Genomic DNA, 19605 nt, shown 5'->3' on the forward strand with positions numbered 1-19605 from the left:
AATACGCATATACACTGCATACACAGCATATCGGTGCATGTCTCGGCCCGTGCTGCACACACTGTGCACCCTATCTCGGCGCATACACACTGTGCATGCACTGTACAGTGCACGCACTGCACGCATTTACCGGTGCAAACGCACCTCCATGCAGGCGGGCGCCCCACACCCAGCCGAATGGCGCATAGAGTGGGAAGTCGCCCCCGACGGACACCGCTGGGCAAACCCTGTTATGGGGTGGGCGTCCTCAGGCGATGCACTGCAAGCAATGCAGCTACGGTTTCCAAGCCGTGAAAGCGCAATACAGTTTGCAGAAAAGCACGGTACGCCAGTACTGGCGCTATTGGCATTGCTCACTGTATAGGATACACATATACAGCGGAAGCAGAAACGGACAGAGAATTCGGAGCAAAAAGCTATTCAGATAACTATCGAGCGGAGACAATGAATCCGCAGAAAATTGCACACACAAAGTAGCAGCGCACCGCATATGCCAGTGCATACTGCGCATACTGTGCATATATAGTGCAACGTATGTATAATATAACGCATATATATAGTATATACTGTATATATACATTATACAATATATATACAGTATAAAGCATATATACTATATATATATATACACTATATATAATACGTATAGTGCGTATAGTGCGTATGCGGTGCATACAATAGATATTATGTATACACTAGATATGCCATACATTCATGTATACACAACACACTGTATATAATGCATGCAACACGCATATACAGCGCATATAGTGCGCATATACACGTATTTGGGCGCTATTGTGCCTATTATGTGCTCAGGCGGCTTTCCGTCTCAGGTTGTTAGCTGGCAGCGCCGGAGACGCAGAACACACCAACGATGAGCGTGCAGGGAATCTCAGAGCAGCGACGATTTAGCCCAGAAGAGTGGAAAAGGCGGTGTGAACAGGTTGGATTGACGAGAGAGTAAGTCTCAGAGAGGAGAAGAGGGCTTTGGGCGTTTTTTCGGGGTTTTTTGGGGCTATTTTGGGGGTGTTTTTAGAGAAAGTTTTTTGGGCGTTTTTTAAGTGTTTTTAAGTATTTTTCAAGTGTTTTTCAGCGTTTTTGAGTGTTTTGCATGTTTCCTTCGTGTTCCAGAGTGTCTGATGCTCTTTTTCTCTTTTTTTTTGGGACGAATTGGCGTGTTCTAACGACTCCAGTGATATGAATGCGATGATACTGAATTTTTTGATGGTTGAGGGGTACCAGGAGGCAGCAGTAAAGTTCATTGAAGAGGCACGGCTGGAAACACCTGCAGGACTCGAAAAAGTGGGTGAACGGGTCGAGATACAGAACGCAATTCACCGGGGAGATGTGCGGAGTGCTATTGAGAAAATTAATGAGCTGAATCCAGAAGTATGTGGGTAAATGGGGCTGGGAATAGTATGGGATAGCGTTCCAGCATGAGGTGAAGCGTGCTTGGGTCTTTGAATGGTGTTTTGTGTGGTGCAGTTTTGGTTTTATGGTTTTGACGGTATATTTTGGAGGTTTTAGGGGGTTTTGTGGCTCTAGAAGGCCTTTGTGGGCACTGGAAGTCCCTTTTCGGCCTTGTGGAGCACTCTGGAGCGCGCTGGAGCCTTTTGCTGTTTATTTTGGTGCACTACTGTACTATTCCCAGAATTTACCATTTTTAAGCCGGGCTGCATTGGCATGGTTGCAGCAAGACTTCAGTAGCGGTTTTTAGTGTGCGCAATGATTCAAACTGTTCATGCACCCCTCTTAGTTCCAGCTATGACGAGAGATTACCCTTCAGTCTTCAATATGAGCGCTTTACACTTTAAACCGTTAGAATTTGCAAATCACATGTACTGACTTGCATATAGCTTCTTGATACACAGCCGGCAGTGCATTTTATGCTACTAAGACTCGAGTTGATTGAACGGATGCGAACTATGATGTCTTCACCTAATGCAGATGTGATGCCGGTTCTCGAGTTTGCAACTATACATTTGGCACCGCGTGCACCAAAAAATGTAGCGTTTATGGAGGATCTTGAGTCAGCTATGGCATTGCTTTGTTTTTCCTCGAATAATGTGGTACCGGCACTTAAGCCGCTACTTGACTTGTCATTGCGCAAAACAGTTGCGTCTCATGTTAATGAGGCAATTCTTGAATCACAAGGTCTTGTACAAGAATCTAAGATTAAAACATTGCTTCGTCTCTGGGGATGGAGTCAGAAAAAACTTCGCCAAGATGCGGATTTTCCTGCTTTTGATTTTACAGGTACAGATTAATTTATTACAGGTAATCTACCGCTGCAGTGATATTTGGGCGGAGTTTGGGTGATTTATGAATGACATAGGAAATATTTTTTTGTTTTTTTCTATACTTTTTTATACTTTTTAATGCACAAAAGAAATTTTAATTCTATTTTAACATTGTTTGGGCGGCGTTTTGAAGATTCATATTTTTAACATTTTAGCTTTTAGTTTTATGAGAAAAAGTAAAGTATAAAAAATGGATTTTGATTTTTTCTGTTCGAGTTATATATTTTTTATTATATTTAATTGTCGCGTCTTATTCGAAAACGATAATATTTAAAAAAAAAAATGAAATTGTTTAAGAATGGATGAACGGTTCCCTGTAAATTCAGATCCGAGGTTTCGTCGCTCTAAGAAGAGAGGGCGTGTTGTTTTAGATGATCGTTTTTTTTCAGTTTTGGATCCCAGTTTTTCAGAAGAGCGTAAGCATTTTTATCCTTAATCTCTAAAATCTAACATACATAGCTGAGTTTGACCGCTATGGGCGTCGGCTAATAGATAAAAAGGGTGATGTTGAGTCAATGAGAAAGTTGTATATATTGCCAGATAATGTTTCTAAAGATTCTTTTTTAAAAAAAAAGGATAAATTTAAGAAAAATAATATTCCGAGAAAAAAGGGCAATAATAGAGAGGTTTTAGATAAAGAAGTAGTTGAGCAATCAACGTCATCGAAAAACAGTGATATTTCTTCCGAAGATGATACAACATCCTCGGATGAACAATCTTCTAGTCTTTCATCAGAAGATTTGGAATTGGTCGATCCTGATCCAATTTTGGAAATTCCAAGGGGAAAAATGACGTCTCGGTTAGCTGCAGTGAATCTTGATTGGGATCATATTCGTTCAGTTGACATATTTGCTGCACTTGGAAGTTTTGTGCCTAGAAATGGCCAGATTCTAAGTGTTCGAGTTTATCCAAGTGAGTTTGGTAAAGAACGAATGGAAAAAGAGGATGTAGAGGGACCACCAAAGAATATTTTTCTGGCAAACTCCTGTAAAAAAGAATTCGACAAAAGTTTTGAGGAAAAACAATCTTTACGTATCAATCAAGACAATTTTAATGATAAATTCCAAGATTATGATGAGTTAAGAAAGGAAATAAAGCTTGATGAACACTTAGTATCACCATATTCTAAAAATCATAATGTGTTGAATAATGAGTCAGATCAATCAGAAGAGTTCGATAACGAAGAGAATAATTTGGATAATGATAGTAGTGGAACCAGTGTTACTGATGATATTAGTAGTGATGAAAATGATATTAATCATATTAGTAGCGATGAAGATGATACTAGTGATACTAGTGATGAAGAGAAAGTTAAACGGAATTTGTTAAAAGGGAATGATGGAAATGATTTTGATATGACTCAACTTCGCAAGTATCAGCTTGAAAGACTTAGGTATTATTATGCAATTATAGTTTGCGATTCAGTGAATACTGCAAAATGCATATACGAGCAATGTGATGGCAGAGAGTATGAAGCATCTGCGAATTTTTTTGACTTAAGATTCGTTCCAGATGAAGAATCGTTTGATTCGATAAAATTTAGGTAAATTTGTGATTATTTATTTAAAACTAAAGTCTTTAGGGATGAATGTTTATCACTTCCGGAAAATTATGTTCCTGATGAATTTGTTACTGATGTAGATTGTATTTTTTTTATTTTATTTTTTCTCATAAAAGATAGGCTTTGAAACATTCAAAAGTAAAATTAATGTGGGATAATGATGATCCAGTTTATGTCCAGATGGTTAAGCGTGCATTTTCAGGAAATGAGATTAATGAAAATGATTTTAGGACATATTTAGCTTCAACAGATAGTGAAGCGAGTGATATTGAAAAGACTAAAGAAAAATATCGCTCACTTCTTTTAGAGACTGAAAAGGATTTTTTGTCTACTAAGGATGTTGTGGGTGATATGCAGGTGACATTCACTCCTGGAATAGATGATAAAAAGTCTGAAGAGATTTCTTGTGATTACGAGACTACTTTGGAAAAGTATAAAAGAAAAGAAAAGGAAAGAAAAGAAAAGAAGAGAGAAAAAAGACTTTCTAAACTTAAAGAAAGTTCAAATGTAATTGATGATGCTAAAAAGAATCAAACAGATTTAGGATTTGATGATCCTTTTTTTTCGGAAAAACCTTCTATTTCTTCTAAAAAAACAAAACGAAAGGTTAATAAAAAGAAAGAATTTCTAGATGATAAGGAAAAAGCTGAATTGGAGCTTCTAATGATGGAAGATGGAGGTTTTGACGTTAAGGAAGTCGATCATTTCGATATGAAGGAAGTTCTTAAAATGGAAAAAAAGAAAAAGAAAAAGCATATGGATACTGAAGGGCTTCAAAATGACTTTGAAATGGATGTAAATGATCCAAGGTTTGCTTCTATATATTCAAGTCATCATTTCGCAATTGATCCAACAAATCCACATTTCAAAAAGACCAAATCAATGACAAAACTTCTAGAAGAACGTCGGCGACGTATAAATATTCAAGACAAAATTTAACAATGTAATTTGCTTTTCCAAGCAATGAGTATTTTGTTATCTTGATTATTAAGTATAGATATTGTTAGATATTTATTAGTGGATATTGTTGCATGAAATAATCATATATATTGTTAATGATACAGCTTTAGAGATGCTTAGGTATATATATGTTTTTATTGTGTATTTATCTTGATGCAGCTGCCTACATATTTAATATTCTAATGTATTGGTTTTGTGTTAATTATGGTATTTCATTCTGTATATATTTTGTTTGAAAAGTGTTATTCTTATGTATTTATATGTTTATGTATTTATATCTAGTTTTAAGTACATTAATTAGTTTTAAAAACAAATCTAAAATTCTTATTATTTTTAAAGCTTGTAAAAATGGTACAAATAGATTACGCATTTACAAAAAAAATCAGAAATATCATATTTTATAAAAATATAAATAATATCTTTCATATTTATTAATATGTATTATTAAATTATTGAAAATGGGATATTAGATGTTTTAAAATGATATTTTTTTGAATAACTTATCTATAATTACATCTGTTTCTTCTGTATAAGAAAGTGATTCTTTTAGCATTCTTTCGCATCTTTTATTTACATCTTCTCTTGGAGGAGGAAATCGCTCATTTTCAATATCAGAATTTTTTGCATCATCAAAGGTTGTAATTGCTGCAAATCAGTATATGATATATATAAGTATACAAAATACCATGTTTTATTCCTTCTGCTCCAAGTATTAATGTCCCTGCTGGAAGTTTTGTATTCCCACTTATTGTTTTTAATTCCGTTATGCTTTCACTTTCCTCTCTTAAGAGTTGGAAAACACGGGACAGTTTTCCAATAGCAAGAATTTTATTTCTAATAACTTGTTTTCTTTGTTCTATGTCTGCCCAATCATTAGAAGATGTATTTTGTGTAGACGTATTTTCATGATCTGCTTCATCACTCGAACAAATATTAAGAATAGATATAAGCATATCTATAACTATACAAATATTAAAAGATGATATCTAGCTTGATTTTTACAAACTTTTTTCGCCCACAAACGGTAAACTCCATGTAAACACATTCATAAAGTTAGGAAGCCAGTAAGGGTGTGGACTAGAACCTATATTATTTATTAACAAAGAAATCGATTTTCAGTTAATAAAGTACTAAATTGTCTAATATTTATGATATTGTTTTCGTATTTTAAAATAGCTGCTTTATTATTATAAATATCTAAATAATTAGGTGCAGAAAATATTGTTATAACACTTGGAAATCCAGTAGTTCTAGTTTTACGATACATACGATATCTATATATTATTAATAAAGTATATATGGATAAAATATAAACCCAGAATCTTGCGCTTCATGGGCCCGAATAATACTCAATAAGTTGTTTTTTTCCAAAAAAGTACAAACCGCTTTATAGCTATAAATAAGTTTTAAATTATTTATCATTAATAATATACCTATAAAAATAAGAACAGCCTCGTACATGGTTGTAAACAAAAAAATCATCAGTTTTTTCTTCTCCAAAATCCTCTAATGGATCACTCCATAATAAATCAGTCATTATTCCAGACATTGGAGGTTCACAAAAACGATTTATCTGTAATTTAAAAAAATAATTTTTAAATAAAGAAATACTTACAAATTGTAAATTATCCAAGATGACTAATTCTGGACTAAGTCCTCCATGTACGCAAAAAAATTGTTTATTTACAATTGCTGCCAAAGGCAGTGAACAAAAACTTTCTACACATATATTATAGACATTTTCTGAATATTTATGTTTACCTATTGAATTTAGTAAAATTGATATTTATAATATACATACATTCAAGTTTGAATGTAAAATAATCTGTTAAATGTTTACATTCATGGTTCCCTCTTAACAAATATAATGAATTAGGATAACATATTTTTAACGCCCAAAGATAAAGTACACACTACATAAATTAAAAAATTAAAAAAAAAAAAAACAACGATTTAACCTCAATTGAAAAATAACCACGATCAACATAATCACCAAGAAAAACATAGTCTGTATCTGGAGGATTTCCCCCAACTTCAAAAAGCTTCATAAGATCATAGTATTGTCCATGAATATCTCCACATACTACAATAATTAGAACATTTTAGTACAAAATAAATTTTTACACACTTGTTACAGGAGAGTCAACTTCAATTAGATTTGGTTCAGTCCTAAATATTTTTGTTGCTTCCTCAATAATCCAAAGAGCTTGACTTTCACTAATTCTTCCTTCCCTATAAAAATGATTTTTAATAAATGGAATATTTGGTATCTTTGACCCATTATTCTCAAAAATAAATATCTGACTATCTTTAGGAATATACATAGCAGGTGCTTGAACGTCTAGAAAATAGTTTTTAGTAAATATAAAAACATGCAAAAAATAATAAAAATATAGATATAAATAGGCAATTAAAATAAAAAACAGTAAATCATTTTAAACTAAAGAAAAAAAACTACAAACCTTTACAAACTCTTTCCTGTGTGCTTACTGTTTTTCCATTTTCCATTTGATACATTGTAAAATCAATTTTTGGTACATTTTTAGGCATTTTTTTTGTTAAATCTTTCATATATCTATTTAAATTAACTTACAATTAAGAATTAAGGTGTTTTAAGTTAAAACCTCTCTTTAAATTCTCTTTCTTTTAAAAATATTCTAAATTTTCAAAATTATGTCGTTTGCTTGGAGTAGTTTTTTATCCAACGTTTTATATAATTTCTTATATATATAAAAAATGATATTTTCTTAATTTACATTAAAATACGCTTATAAACTTTCTTTTTTGTCTATAAAAATACAATCATTAATATTTTGGTATATTATGTTTTAAATTATTTATCGATTTATTTGAGGATTTAGTAGAAGTAAATTTTATGAAATAATATTCAAATATCTATGTTTTTATATAATTTTTATGTTATTTTAAACTAAGTTTTATTAGATTTATTTATATTTTATCATTATTTGACTATCTTTTAATTATGCTTCTACTTTTTGTGCGTCATGGTGAAACAGATTTTAATGTAAGTAAGAGATATTTTTTAAGATATTAAGAAAGATATAGAAAAATGGCAGAATACAGGGATCTTTGGATACTTCTTTGAATGAAGTTGGTAAAAAACAAGCAATAGATCTTTCAAATTGTCTTTGTACGATGAAAATTGATAAAGTTTTTTGTAGCAATCTTATACGTGCAAAACAAACAATTGAGCCGTTTCTAGAAAGAAAACCAGATATTCCTTGTCAATATTTTTCTGAACTTCAAGAAAATTGTATGGGAACATTAAGTGGATTGACTTGGGATGAAATAAAATTAAAGTTGAAACAAGAAAAAACTTCACTTGATGATTATGGTGAAAGCAAAATTGAATTTATACAGAGGATTATGAATTTTTGGGAAAATGTAATACTGCCTATGCAAGGTCATATTTCTACGATTCTTATTGTTACTCATGGCGGGTATATTGCAACACTCGTTAACCAGCTTTCTAAATTGGGGTTTCTTAATGTTCCTAAAAATATTGTTATTACTGGGTCGCCTAAAAATTGTTCTATATCTGCAATTAATGTTTCCAACAAGTCATCTTATGAATTAATATCTTATTCAGACGTTATGCATTTATTTTATTCTCAAGAAATAATTGTTGGTGTAGATTACAAAAAAATTGAAAATAGCAATCTTTCTATCTAAGTTATTATGTTTTATTTTAATAAAATATAGAATATAATATGTATTTTAAATAATTTATTTAATTTTTTCTAAAAATAAATTACATAAAAACATTTATTTCAAAATTAAACCTTCGATAAGTAGATTTCCAAAAAGCAAAGATGATTAAAAAATACTGTATTGACTTTTTTATTTGTATATAATAATATACGATGTTTTATTTTTGTAATTGATAGAAATAATATCCAAATATGATTTATATATATCAAATACTTTGAAAAATAAATGTTTCAGGAAAAGATTTTATATAATAAAGTGTTAACTATGAAATATTTTTCTGTATAAATATCATACTCCTTTAATATTAAAAATAATTATATAACTGATTAGAAATAATTCATTTTTAAGAAAAAATAATAAAAATAAATTCTAAAATATGTTAAATTTCACAGAATTTTAACCTTTTTTAAAAGGAAAGCATCGAGTCCTCAAAATAATAACTACTATACGAAACAGTTTAATTTTTATTATATTAATAAAATTTTTTAATAAAAATAAAAAACATATATAAATTAGTATTTACTATTAGAAAAAAAAATCATGAGCCTTATTCCCTTAATTCCGAATTTCAATATTTCTAAAAAGATAAAACTTATTTAAAAATACTATAATATTAAATTATAAAATTTAAAGGTTAATATATCAAAAAATTATTACTTCTTTTTTCTCTTGTTTTTTCTTGTATTATTAGATGTATTTTGATTTGTAATATATGGAGGAAGCCAGTATCTTGTCCAAGTTTTGATATTGCAGCCAGTAGCATCATCCCAACCCACACATTTCTTAATGTCATTGACAAATTTAAGATTTCTAATATCAAGACTTAAAAATTTTATGCCATTTGCATACCATTCTCTTAGTTTATAAGGTTTTTTTACTTCAAGAATATTTGCAACCTCATGAAGAAAAGGCTCTTCATCAACATAAACCCAAATAAACATAAAATCTACTGAAGATATCGAAACCTGAATACATAAGTCACCCGTATTCTACAGATTACTTCTTACATTTCGTTTTAACAATTTTTCTAAAAGATCACTAGCCTTATCACTATAGATAAAATTTCCTAATAATTATATTATTTTTTCAATGAAAAACCATTTCTTGAAGAAACCTTCTGAATCTTTCTCAAAAATAGATTCATTAAACTCTATATTTTCTACATATTCTATTGCCTCTGTTTGTTTTCGTTTCTTATCAGAATAGGTTGTTTTTTTCTTTTTTAATTTGTCATCACTCATAACTTTTTAACATAATACAGACTTATATAAGATTTTTCTAAGAAGAACATGGGATATTAATCTTTTTTTCAAAAAATAAAATACGTATAAACCGTAAATCTTTTGTTTCTTAATTAGTATACTTTTGAAATCACAGATTTCTACTGATTTAGGAAAAATATACTTTAAAAAGACGGTAATTCAAAAAAAGGAAACATTATATCTGAAAACATATTATTTTTGTATTATATTAGTAATTTTATTTATTAAAAATAGAATCTTTTCTGCTTTCATAAAAACTGTACTATTTCTTTAAATATTCAACTTAAAAACAGAGAATAATGCAATAAAATATTTTTTTTAGGAAATATATTCATTTTTCAACAAGAATATATAATATTTCTATGGAAACGCCTTTTTTCAAAACCTTATCTCAGTCAACCGCTTATCATTTCGATAAGATCAATTAGGTATAGAACATTTGAAAGATATAAAATACTAAAAAAAGAAAAGATACGTATAATATATTATTAATATTAAAGCATCTTTCCATGATTAAAGAAAAGATGTTTCTTTTAAATATTAATTATCTTAGAAATTCAAAATAAAATCCGTAAATCGTAAAAATCAATCAATAATATTTCCACACATTTTAGTATTTTCTAGTATAATATATTAGTTCTTTAAATAATAATCGTATTTTCAAATATCTTTTTTTGTTTCTATATTCTTTAGAAGAGTTATGTATTTATATAAAAAGATTTTTTTAACACTTTATCTAAAAATAAAACAATTATCTTAAAGATCCTAATATTAATCACTTCATAGTATTAGTTATAGAAGAAATACTTTGATCCATTAAAAAATATTTTGTATTTTTATAAAAAATTCTATAGTTCATAAACACACCTATTGATAAAAGTATAAATTAAACAAAAAATATGCAAGGAGGAAATAGGATAAAGGGAATCAATCAATAAGTTTTTTTAAAAAAAATTCTAGTAAAAATTATATTCTAAAATTAGTTTTTTCATATTTTACTAAGTTCTCACGACAAACATTTAAAAAAATGAATATAGAAAAAGCAATGGAAAAACTAGAAGAAATAAAGCATCAATTGGCTTTAGAACTTGAAAAAAACCCTTCTTTAAGCCTTCCATTAAATTATGATAAAAAAGATTTTATTAATTTAGTTGAACAAGTAAAAACGGGTCGATATAAAGCAATACAAAGTGCGAGAAGATGGCAACAAGAATATATTACAACAAAAGAACGTATGATGGTATTTAGGAGGCCATTTTTCTATTAATTTTAATCATTAATCAGCTTTTTTCTAAATATTTGGCAGCACTATCAGCAACTGTAACAACATTTTCTAACCGTCTATTTATTTTGTATCTTGTTAATGACATATTAAGCCATTGTTCCACAAATGACCGCAGAGATCTTATTCTTGCAATGCAATCGTCTCTCCTGGTACTTCTTCGTCTGGGTTATTATATGTCAGATGCAGAAAAAGGTAAAATAGAAGATCTTTTGAATCTTTGGAGTGAAAAAAAATACTTTTCGGAAATTACAATGAAAGCAACACGTGCAGGACTAATGGTTCCTCCAGCTGAACAGCCCTCAAAATCCGATCCTGTTGATAATTCATCCAAAACTCACAATTATATTAAACCATCTCAACACGGAAGACAAGGTGCACCATATTGGGAATTACCAGCAGCATGTATGATACCACATTTGCCAGATGCGAGTATTATCAAAGAGTCTATGCAATCTTATATAAGCATACCTTCTCATTTGTGCCAACCTATTACATTATCAAGTTATACTTCTTCGGAAATATTAGACGCACTAGATTCTTTTTACAAGCAAGAAAGTATGGATCTTTGGGGATTTAAAGAAAAGTCTGATACAGAAAATGAAGATATTGATTATGAAGGATGGTCTAAAAAATTTTGGGCAGAAAAAGAAAAAAAAAACCAAGAGAGAAAAACATCAATTTACTATAAACGAGGTCGTAAAACAAACCGCTCAGAATCACTATCTTCAAGATCTTCAAGATCTTCAAGATCACGGAAAGAGTCAAGTTCTATTTCTTCTCGATCATATTTATCACCATCATATTCAAGGTCACGCTCAAGAACACGTTCAAGGACTCGTTCAAGAACACGTTCAAGAACTCGTTCAAGGTCCCGTTCAATGACTCGTTCAAGGTCTTTGTCTCCGCCAAGATTTCAAAAAAGTGAATCTTATCTGCAGCATCAAAATACAAAGATAAATTATGAAGAACAAGATAAGTCATCTTATACAGCACCCCGAACATCACCAATTCCCTCACTACAGCATTCCATGACACCATCACCACATGAAGAGCAGCAGACTAAACAGGCAGAATATTCCAAAAGCCAGCGGACAAGAGAAATTGCTATCAAAAGAGGTTGGAAAGTAAGATGAACCAAAAAGGTATTTATTTAACATATTATCTATATGTAAGATAAATATACAAAAAAATGAAAAAATAATAAGAACAAAACGAAAAAACAAAAGCAAAATTCAATGACTAAAAAATAACTATAACAATAAAGACATATGACAAAATGAATAGAACAATAAACATAAAATCACATTATTAATTTTGTCTTTCCTCATCAAGTTCAGTCACTGTACTACACAAATTTAACTATAGTAGAGCTCAAGTGACATCCCACTTGTACATGATTAACAGCTATATCGATAAAAAACCACTTACTTATGAATCTCATAATCACTTAATGTAATGTGATCTTTAAAAACAGTATACCTAAGTAAGTCGTCAAAAACAAATACGCTATCATTATAAAGTCATACCATTTCTTTAAAACAATTTTCTGCCAGTTAGTGCCAGTTTGTGCTGCAATTAATTTTTTGAGATCACCGACTGTATCATCTTCATTACACTTAACACGAACTTTTTTTCCAAGACGATCATTACTAAACCTATTAATACAAATAAAATTCAAAACATTTAAAATAACCAGATTATTTCAATCATTTTAAAGAGATTTTATGTTTTACAAAAATTTTAAACATTTAACGAAAGAATCTTTAATTAAAAAAATCAAGTTTATATTTGGAATAAAATATATCAATTTAACAGTAAACATATTATTTAAGTTTAAGAAATAAAATACCATCTTGACCATGCATTTTTTCAACAGCTATAACTTCAAAGATGTCAACAGCAGATTCAAGGTCTTCTAAAGAAAGAACTTTAATTCTTTCAATAGGAGAACTAAGTGTCTCAGTAGAAGAGCTAATGGAGGAAGTATCTTTAGTAAGAGAAGATAATGAATTGTATGATAAAGATTTATCAGAATCGGGATTTTCGATTTTTTGATACAGTGAAAAAAGTAAATCAACGTTTTTGTCTGATGACGAACATATAATCTTTTCAGTTGAAGAGAAAACAAGATCTGCACTTTTTTCTGATAAAGTAGTATCATTAGCAGAGGCAGACTGAATCGGTGTAAATGAAGCTATATCAGGAGAATGTACCTTTGAATTTTCCAAAGTATCCCTATAATAGTTAGCCGTAAATGCCCTAACTAAGATACTCACCGATACGCTGTATAGTTCGAAGTTTTTATAAACCTTTTTTTTTTTAATAGTTTATTTAAGTGAAGTGACTTAAGTTTAATCAGTCCTATGCTATTAACTAATTGAGGGCAGAGAAACTTGAGGAACCCACTCGATTTATTAATAATATAATAATCATTAAATGGCAGACGCTTGTGCAACAAAATACTATCATAAATCCAGCGTTCATGAAGTACATTTTTCTTCCTGGTTGACATTAAATACATACCACATCTTTCAAGAAAATACCCTATCAATTTCTTATCTATACCAAACCAGATATCTGGTTTCCTATAAGCTGGGACAAATATCACCTCACCGCCATAAACTTCTTCAATACAATAAGCCTGCAAAATCCAGGAAAAGAGAAGGTACATACGCCACAATTTAACAACAAATGATGGTGTTTTTTTAGAAAAATATGCAGTTAATCCTTTAAATAATATAGAACTCATTAATTCTTTTTCAACGTAGTTCATCAATCATATATCAACCAATATTCCGTTTTTTTTCCGCTTTTTTTCAGTGAAAAGGCCTGAAACACATATAAACCTTAAAAAATTAATATTTTTAGAAATTATTAACTTAAAAACTCATATAAAACTATTTTCTTTTTTTTAAATTGATTAACGTTAAAGAGTACTAATCTCCGGATTTTATCGACATCGAGCTTTATGAGTACTTAATAATCTTTAGATCAAATGAAGGACCAAATAGATCAAATAGACACTTTTTATAAGAAAAAAACATCAGAAGAAACATTGAAAATACTTAAAGAAATATCTTTTATTAAATCACCATCATTACATCTCCCAGAACCAATTGTACTTCCTCATGAATACAGTTCTCTTACTACAGACACACTTCAGAGTGTAACTTTCATTTTTTAGTATATTTTAGCACTGAGAGATATTTGGTAGTCAGAGAATATATTTTCATCTGTTTCAGAGATACATATGTCTTCTTTAAAACATTATCATGATTTAAAAACGAATTTTCAGACTTGGTCTAAACGAGTTGAGCAATGGGAAAGATTGGCTAAAGAAAGGCACTTATCCGAAGCAAAAAAGCTAGCTCCAGGGTATCTAGACACTGAACAGCGCTTACTAAAGCCTATTTCTGCCAAACACCCGTCTACAGTTTCATAAACATCCATATTATCCTCAATAATAATAGTTTTAAACACACAAAGTATCAGTGTCTAGAAACACGTATACAGTACTTGAAAATGCATTGGTATGTATACAAAATGTACATATATAGTTTATATAATCTTATATGATCTTTTAATAATTTAAACTCATTAAAATTCAAAAAATTAAAGAATCACAAATATAAATTTTCTTTTCAAAGATAAATATAGATAATTGTGGGTCTGATCAATAAAAAAGTATGAAAAGATGTATCCTTTTGTTTTATTTTTTTATACTTACAACTTTGAATAATACGTTCATCGTCACAAAAAATAAATCAACTGTTAAATCAATGGTTTCAAGAGATTAAATCAATATAAATTATATTATTATTATAAGAAAAGACCTGCAAAAACTATAATTAGAATTTGAATCAAAAAAAAAAAGAAAAAATCATGTTTTGGAAAAAAAAATCAATAGTAGAAGAAGGTGATGTGGTTATTATATGGCTGGTACAACAAAAATTCAAGTAAAACTATATTAATAGAATAAAAGACACGGGAACAAGTCCATCCCATTGTTATAGAACGAGGGAAAGTTTTTAATAATCAGTTTGGAAGTTATGCACATTCAGATATGATCGGATTACCTTATGGCTCACAAGTTCCAAGCTCTAATGGCGTTGGTTATTTACATATTTTAAAACCTACACCAGAGCTTTGGACAAAAGCTTTACCACATAGAACACAAATTGTATATACACATGATATCAGCTATGTACAAAGCAAATTGAGGATTCAGAGAGGAATGACTGTATTAGAAGCAGGGACAGGAAGTGGGAATATGACACATGCACTTGCAAGAGCAGTTGGAGAAACAGGAAGAGTATTTTCATATGAATATCATGCAAAAAGATATGAAAATGCACTTAATGAATTCAAGCAAAATCAGATTTTGGCACCAGAAGGGCCAGTAATACTTTCTTATCAGGATGTAGTTACCGATGGATTTGAAATTAAAGAGAAGGAAGTAATTGTCCATGCAGCCTTTTTTGATCTTCCAGCGCCGTGGAAGGTTATTTATAAACTGATTCCTCATTTTTCTAAGGAAAGACAATCTCGAATTTGTTGTTTTAATCCATGTATTGAACAAGTACAAAAAACATTAAAACATCTTCGAGAATTTGGATTTTACGATATAGAGCTTTCAGAAATTAGTCATTGTGAATGGATCGCACGTAAAACAGAACTTAAAGATATTTCTGAAGCTGCAGATCGTATTCGTGAAGTTCAAGCAAATAGGAAAAACAAAAAAAGACTTAATAATGAAAATCTTCAACATACAAAGAGGATTAAAGAGGGTGAAGAAGGTAGAAACTGGAGAGACGTTGGAAGAATGGAGAAAAACATCAAAAATCATACAAGCTATCTTACTTTTGCAACATGGCTTCCCTTACCTGAAAATTACCAAACATAGACACATAAAGACACATAAACATAAAGAACCTAATGTAAATAGCCATAAAAAAACCTAAATATAAGTTCAAATAATTTACAAGCAAATTATCAACCCTTAAAATGTACATTCAACTCATTCAATAACATAGTTTCTCAGAATAAAAAGTACAAAAAAACTACTATACTATTCATTTAGCAACAAAAAATTCATATTTTTCTGTATTTTTTAATAAAAAAGTATATTCAAGATTTCACTTCTTCGATATTGTCAAATATGTCAGAAGATTTAGCAAAACAAGCACAAATATATTCTGAAACAAAGGAATATCAACGTGCAATTAACCTTCTTACTGAAGCACTTCATGAAGCTCCAATATCTATTGATTATTATATTGAACGGTAATTTTTTACTTATTTTATATTTCTAACAAACTAGATCTACTGCGTATCAACGCAACAAACAATACAATGAAGCTCTAAAAGATGCAGAAGCAGCAATTTATCTATCTTATATTAAAAAAGAAAATGAGAAAAAAGGCTTAGCACAAATAAACAGAGGGTAATTAAATTACAATATCATTAAAATTGATTTAAAGCATTAGAATTGCACTTTTTTACTTAGGACGGATTGTAGATAGTTTTTATGCGTTTAAGAAGGCTAAAGAAACTATTTCTAATGATGCTGTATTAGATTCATGGTTTTTAAAGACAGAAATGGCGTTAGAAAAGAGTTTTTACACCAGATAAATCAACAGATGCTAATCTATATAGTGAAAGATCAAAAAGAAACCACAGTTAAAGAAATACCAGACTTTCTGGAGCTTGGTATGTATTAGCATCTTATATATTTCTCTTATATTTGTGGCAGAGCCCTCTTTACAAGCAGAAATTGCAAAAATAAAGTGTGTAACCTTGGATTATAAAGATGAACCAAATATGTCTGCTGAATCATTGCAAGAGAATATAAAGCCATTAATTCACACAATAAGGTATTTTTGTTTTATTTTAGTCCATTTTACTGTATTTATAACTAATATATAAGACATGAGTGGTATCAAACTGATCAAGCAGTTATAATTATTTTATATGTAAAATCAGTGAATAAAGACACTTGCAAAACTGAATTTAAAAAAAAATCAGTAATTCATTATCTATATATCAATAATCTTTCTAATATTGATAGATTTCAATATCATTTCCTTTACCCACTACTCAAGAAAATTATACTTTTGAACTTTCAGAACTTTTTGATGAAATTGATGTTATGTTATCAACAGTAACCGTATTTAGCTCAAAAATTGAATTACAATTAAGAAAACGTTCTCTTGGAAAATGGCCAACTCTGGAAACAACTGCTTCTAACACACAAACATTTAATAATAAGGACTCTACTAAAATTAATATATACCCATCTTCATCAAAGCATGGGTCTAAAGATTGGGACTTGATTGCAAAAAATATGGTTACAGATAATCAGGAAACAGGAGATGCAGCGTTAAACAAGTTATTTCAAGATATTTATGCTAATGCAGATGATGATACAAAACGCGCAATGATGAAAAGCTATATAGAAAGTAATGGAACAGCATTAAGCACTAATTGGAAAGAAGTTGGTGTAAAAAAAGTACCAATTCAGCCTCCAACCGGAATGGAAGCAAAACCATGGTATAATTAATGGTAGAAATAATTTAAAGTGTTATTTGTATTTAAAAAATAAAGAAACTATTTTACTTTTTTTTTTTAAATCCAAGTAATTTCCATGTTTTAAAATCCATAAAAATAGAAAAAAAATCTAATATAGTTTATATGTAACTAATAATAATGCATATATTAGTTTATGAAATCTTATGAAATAAAGTGGTTCGATAAGTCAGAATTACTTCGTAAAATATTCATTTAATTATTTAAAAACATTATTTAAAATTTTTGATATACATGTTATTTAATAAAATTATGAAAATTAACCCAACATAGAATAATAAAATCTTAATTTAGACGCACAATATTTGAATTTATCTTTTCTAATATTTTCTTAGCTTCTGTAAGATACTTTTTTTTTTCTTCTAAAATATAAAATTTCTCATTTTTAATAATAGAACGAAGATTTTCCTCAATCATTTGAAGTCCTAATTTTCCTTCTTTTATCATTTCATTTTCAAAATTTCTCTTTGCTTTATTCCAAGAAGACCGTAAAACAATAAATGAACATGCTATTCCCAAAGAAATCATAGATATTGATGAATATAAAGAAAAATTACATATAATATATAAATATATAGTCAAAAAACCGCTCCCTGATATCATAAAAATACTTTTAAGTAATTCCACTTGAGAAATTCGAGACAATATATATAAAGGATGTCCCAATATTTTTTTTCGTAATATATTTATTGGAGATTTAGATAAAAAAATAGAATATTTATTTGAAACTTGCCCAATTAAAAAATACATCTAAAAAAGTTAAAATAAAGCAATTTCTCTAATATATAGCTTTACTTTCGCTTCTGAATCAACAAGAAATGTATTTTGAACTATTTCTTTTACAGTAATTAAAACATCATCAACTCTCCAAAAAAGTTTCCAAAATTTTAGTTTAACCCAACAAATATTCATATTCTGAATATTATGAAATAATTCCTTATAAGCATCTTCCACCCAAGTATCTACTTTTTTTATTAAAATATCCTGAGCTTGTTTTAAAGAATGTATTTCAAAAATTTCAAGTTCTAAATTTTTAATAATCTTTTCTATTTCAATAACAACATTAGTTATAATATCATAAAACTTAAAGCAAAAAGTCAAATCTCTTAATGATGAGTAATTAGTATATACTAACAAATTTTCATAATCAGATATATTTAAAGAAGACGATGAAAGATTTTTTATAGCACTCTTAACACCTAAAGACGAAATCGGAATAACATTATCAAAAAAATCACGAAATACGGGAAAAGTAGAAGGTTTTGCTTCAATTATAAACATAGAATTTTTCAAAATTAATAAATTGCATAATGAAATTTTTTGACAATATATAACTGATCTATCATAAATAAAAGACGAACATTGAATAGGATCTTCTTTTCCCTTAGAAAAGTAGACTCTTTTCCCAAAAAACCTACCTCTATGTTCAATTAATTCTATATTATTTTTTTCGAGAAAATAATGAGGAATTTCAATAATTAAATGATCATCATTTTTTATCATTCTTGCTTCCGGAGCATATCTAAAACTTTAAAAATGTATCTGTTTCACAAACAAAATTACCGTATAATAGCTTTTTTCAACGAATCTGTCATGAAAAACAAAGTATGTCTGCTTTCTAAAAGAGCTTCAATCTTTTTATTTAAGCTAAAAGGGTCAAAAAGTAGAACATCCACAATTGGAATTCTCCCTGATAGACATGATTCTGCAGGAGAAACTTTATTATATTAAATCCATATCTTCATTAATAATTAATTATTACTTGAAATTCTTGCAGGAATTCTACGGTCCATTAAATCTTTTGCACGAGATATATGTTTCAACGCCACTTCATTCCATGAAAAAGCATTTTGTATCTGATCCAGAATCCTTCTGGCTTCTTCAGAACACATATCCATATTGTTCACTCGTGAGGCA

The 19605-nt window shown here is 29.3% G+C and overlaps 13 protein-coding genes across 13 annotated transcripts; 8 read left to right on the forward strand and 5 right to left on the reverse strand.

Annotated features, from left to right (window-relative positions):
* Positions 1 to 148: 148 nt before the first annotated feature.
* Positions 149 to 477, forward strand: T551_00420 (uncharacterized protein; the record flags this gene model as incomplete). The annotated part of the gene is made up of 2 exons (XM_018372686.1): positions 149 to 323; positions 365 to 477. 2 exons carry the CDS (start codon positions 149 to 151, stop codon positions 475 to 477), a joined length of 288 nt encoding a protein of 95 aa, XP_018231022.1.
* Positions 478 to 877: 400 nt separating this feature from the next.
* On the forward strand, positions 878 to 2270 carry T551_00421 (uncharacterized protein; the record flags this gene model as incomplete). Its single annotated transcript, XM_018372687.1, has 6 exons — positions 878 to 963; positions 1135 to 1195; positions 1246 to 1392; positions 1439 to 1712; positions 1760 to 1841; positions 1901 to 2270. The coding sequence occupies 6 exons, from the start codon at positions 878 to 880 to the stop codon at positions 2268 to 2270; spliced, it is 1020 nt and encodes a 339-aa protein (XP_018231023.1).
* Positions 2271 to 2601: 331 nt separating this feature from the next.
* T551_00422 (pre-rRNA-processing protein ESF1) lies at positions 2602 to 4803 on the forward strand (the record flags this gene model as incomplete). Its single annotated transcript, XM_018372688.1, has 4 exons — positions 2602 to 2719; positions 2763 to 3846; positions 3886 to 3940; positions 3985 to 4803. 4 exons carry the CDS (start codon positions 2602 to 2604, stop codon positions 4801 to 4803), a joined length of 2076 nt encoding a protein of 691 aa, XP_018231024.1.
* A 496-nt stretch (positions 4804 to 5299) lies between these two features.
* Positions 5300 to 7395, reverse strand: T551_00423 (serine/threonine-protein phosphatase 2B catalytic subunit A1; the record flags this gene model as incomplete). Its single annotated transcript, XM_018372689.1, has 11 exons — positions 5300 to 5469; positions 5510 to 5785; positions 5831 to 5908; positions 5956 to 6098; positions 6140 to 6217; positions 6258 to 6397; positions 6440 to 6585; positions 6626 to 6737; positions 6783 to 6907; positions 6953 to 7165; positions 7287 to 7395. 11 exons carry the CDS (start codon positions 7393 to 7395, stop codon positions 5300 to 5302), a joined length of 1590 nt encoding a protein of 529 aa, XP_018231025.1.
* Positions 7396 to 7807: 412 nt separating this feature from the next.
* On the forward strand, positions 7808 to 8517 carry T551_00424 (uncharacterized protein; the record flags this gene model as incomplete). The annotated part of the gene is made up of 2 exons (XM_018372690.1): positions 7808 to 7849; positions 7891 to 8517. 2 exons carry the CDS (start codon positions 7808 to 7810, stop codon positions 8515 to 8517), a joined length of 669 nt encoding a protein of 222 aa, XP_018231026.1.
* A 692-nt stretch (positions 8518 to 9209) lies between these two features.
* T551_00425 (uncharacterized protein) lies at positions 9210 to 9797 on the reverse strand (the record flags this gene model as incomplete). Its single annotated transcript, XM_018372691.1, has 3 exons — positions 9210 to 9521; positions 9564 to 9622; positions 9671 to 9797. 3 exons carry the CDS (start codon positions 9795 to 9797, stop codon positions 9210 to 9212), a joined length of 498 nt encoding a protein of 165 aa, XP_018231027.1.
* Positions 9798 to 11234: 1437 nt separating this feature from the next.
* Positions 11235 to 12236, forward strand: T551_00426 (uncharacterized protein; the record flags this gene model as incomplete). Its single annotated transcript, XM_018372692.1, has 1 exon — positions 11235 to 12236. The coding sequence occupies one exon, from the start codon at positions 11235 to 11237 to the stop codon at positions 12234 to 12236; it is 1002 nt and encodes a 333-aa protein (XP_018231028.1).
* A 222-nt stretch (positions 12237 to 12458) lies between these two features.
* Positions 12459 to 12813, reverse strand: T551_00427 (ubiquitin-like protein 5; the record flags this gene model as incomplete). The annotated part of the gene is made up of 4 exons (XM_018372693.1): positions 12459 to 12489; positions 12532 to 12582; positions 12630 to 12752; positions 12797 to 12813. The coding sequence occupies 4 exons, from the start codon at positions 12811 to 12813 to the stop codon at positions 12459 to 12461; spliced, it is 222 nt and encodes a 73-aa protein (XP_018231029.1).
* Positions 12814 to 12926: 113 nt separating this feature from the next.
* Positions 12927 to 13876, reverse strand: T551_00428 (uncharacterized protein; the record flags this gene model as incomplete). Its single annotated transcript, XM_018372694.1, has 4 exons — positions 12927 to 13338; positions 13380 to 13464; positions 13510 to 13604; positions 13647 to 13876. The coding sequence occupies 4 exons, from the start codon at positions 13874 to 13876 to the stop codon at positions 12927 to 12929; spliced, it is 822 nt and encodes a 273-aa protein (XP_018231030.1).
* A 222-nt stretch (positions 13877 to 14098) lies between these two features.
* T551_00429 (uncharacterized protein) lies at positions 14099 to 14545 on the forward strand (the record flags this gene model as incomplete). Its single annotated transcript, XM_018372695.1, has 2 exons — positions 14099 to 14269; positions 14318 to 14545. The coding sequence occupies 2 exons, from the start codon at positions 14099 to 14101 to the stop codon at positions 14543 to 14545; spliced, it is 399 nt and encodes a 132-aa protein (XP_018231031.1).
* Positions 14546 to 14985: 440 nt separating this feature from the next.
* T551_00430 (tRNA 1-methyladenosine methyltransferase subunit GCD14) lies at positions 14986 to 16006 on the forward strand (the record flags this gene model as incomplete). Its single annotated transcript, XM_018372696.1, has 2 exons — positions 14986 to 15042; positions 15086 to 16006. 2 exons carry the CDS (start codon positions 14986 to 14988, stop codon positions 16004 to 16006), a joined length of 978 nt encoding a protein of 325 aa, XP_018231032.1.
* A 255-nt stretch (positions 16007 to 16261) lies between these two features.
* Positions 16262 to 17662, forward strand: T551_00431 (co-chaperone SGT1; the record flags this gene model as incomplete). The annotated part of the gene is made up of 7 exons (XM_018372697.1): positions 16262 to 16386; positions 16424 to 16546; positions 16590 to 16717; positions 16759 to 16812; positions 16856 to 16976; positions 17030 to 17126; positions 17171 to 17662. 7 exons carry the CDS (start codon positions 16262 to 16264, stop codon positions 17660 to 17662), a joined length of 1140 nt encoding a protein of 379 aa, XP_018231033.1.
* Positions 17663 to 17973: 311 nt separating this feature from the next.
* Positions 17974 to 19586, reverse strand: T551_00432 (uncharacterized protein; the record flags this gene model as incomplete). The annotated part of the gene is made up of 4 exons (XM_018372698.1): positions 17974 to 18438; positions 18484 to 19210; positions 19252 to 19405; positions 19451 to 19586. 4 exons carry the CDS (start codon positions 19584 to 19586, stop codon positions 17974 to 17976), a joined length of 1482 nt encoding a protein of 493 aa, XP_018231034.1.
* Between the last annotated feature and the right edge of the window lie 19 nt (positions 19587 to 19605).

This window comes from Pneumocystis jirovecii, assembly GCF_001477535.1.
Source record: "Pneumocystis jirovecii RU7 chromosome Unknown supercont1.2, whole genome shotgun sequence".
Taxonomy (NCBI): domain Eukaryota; kingdom Fungi; phylum Ascomycota; class Pneumocystomycetes; order Pneumocystales; family Pneumocystaceae; genus Pneumocystis; species Pneumocystis jirovecii.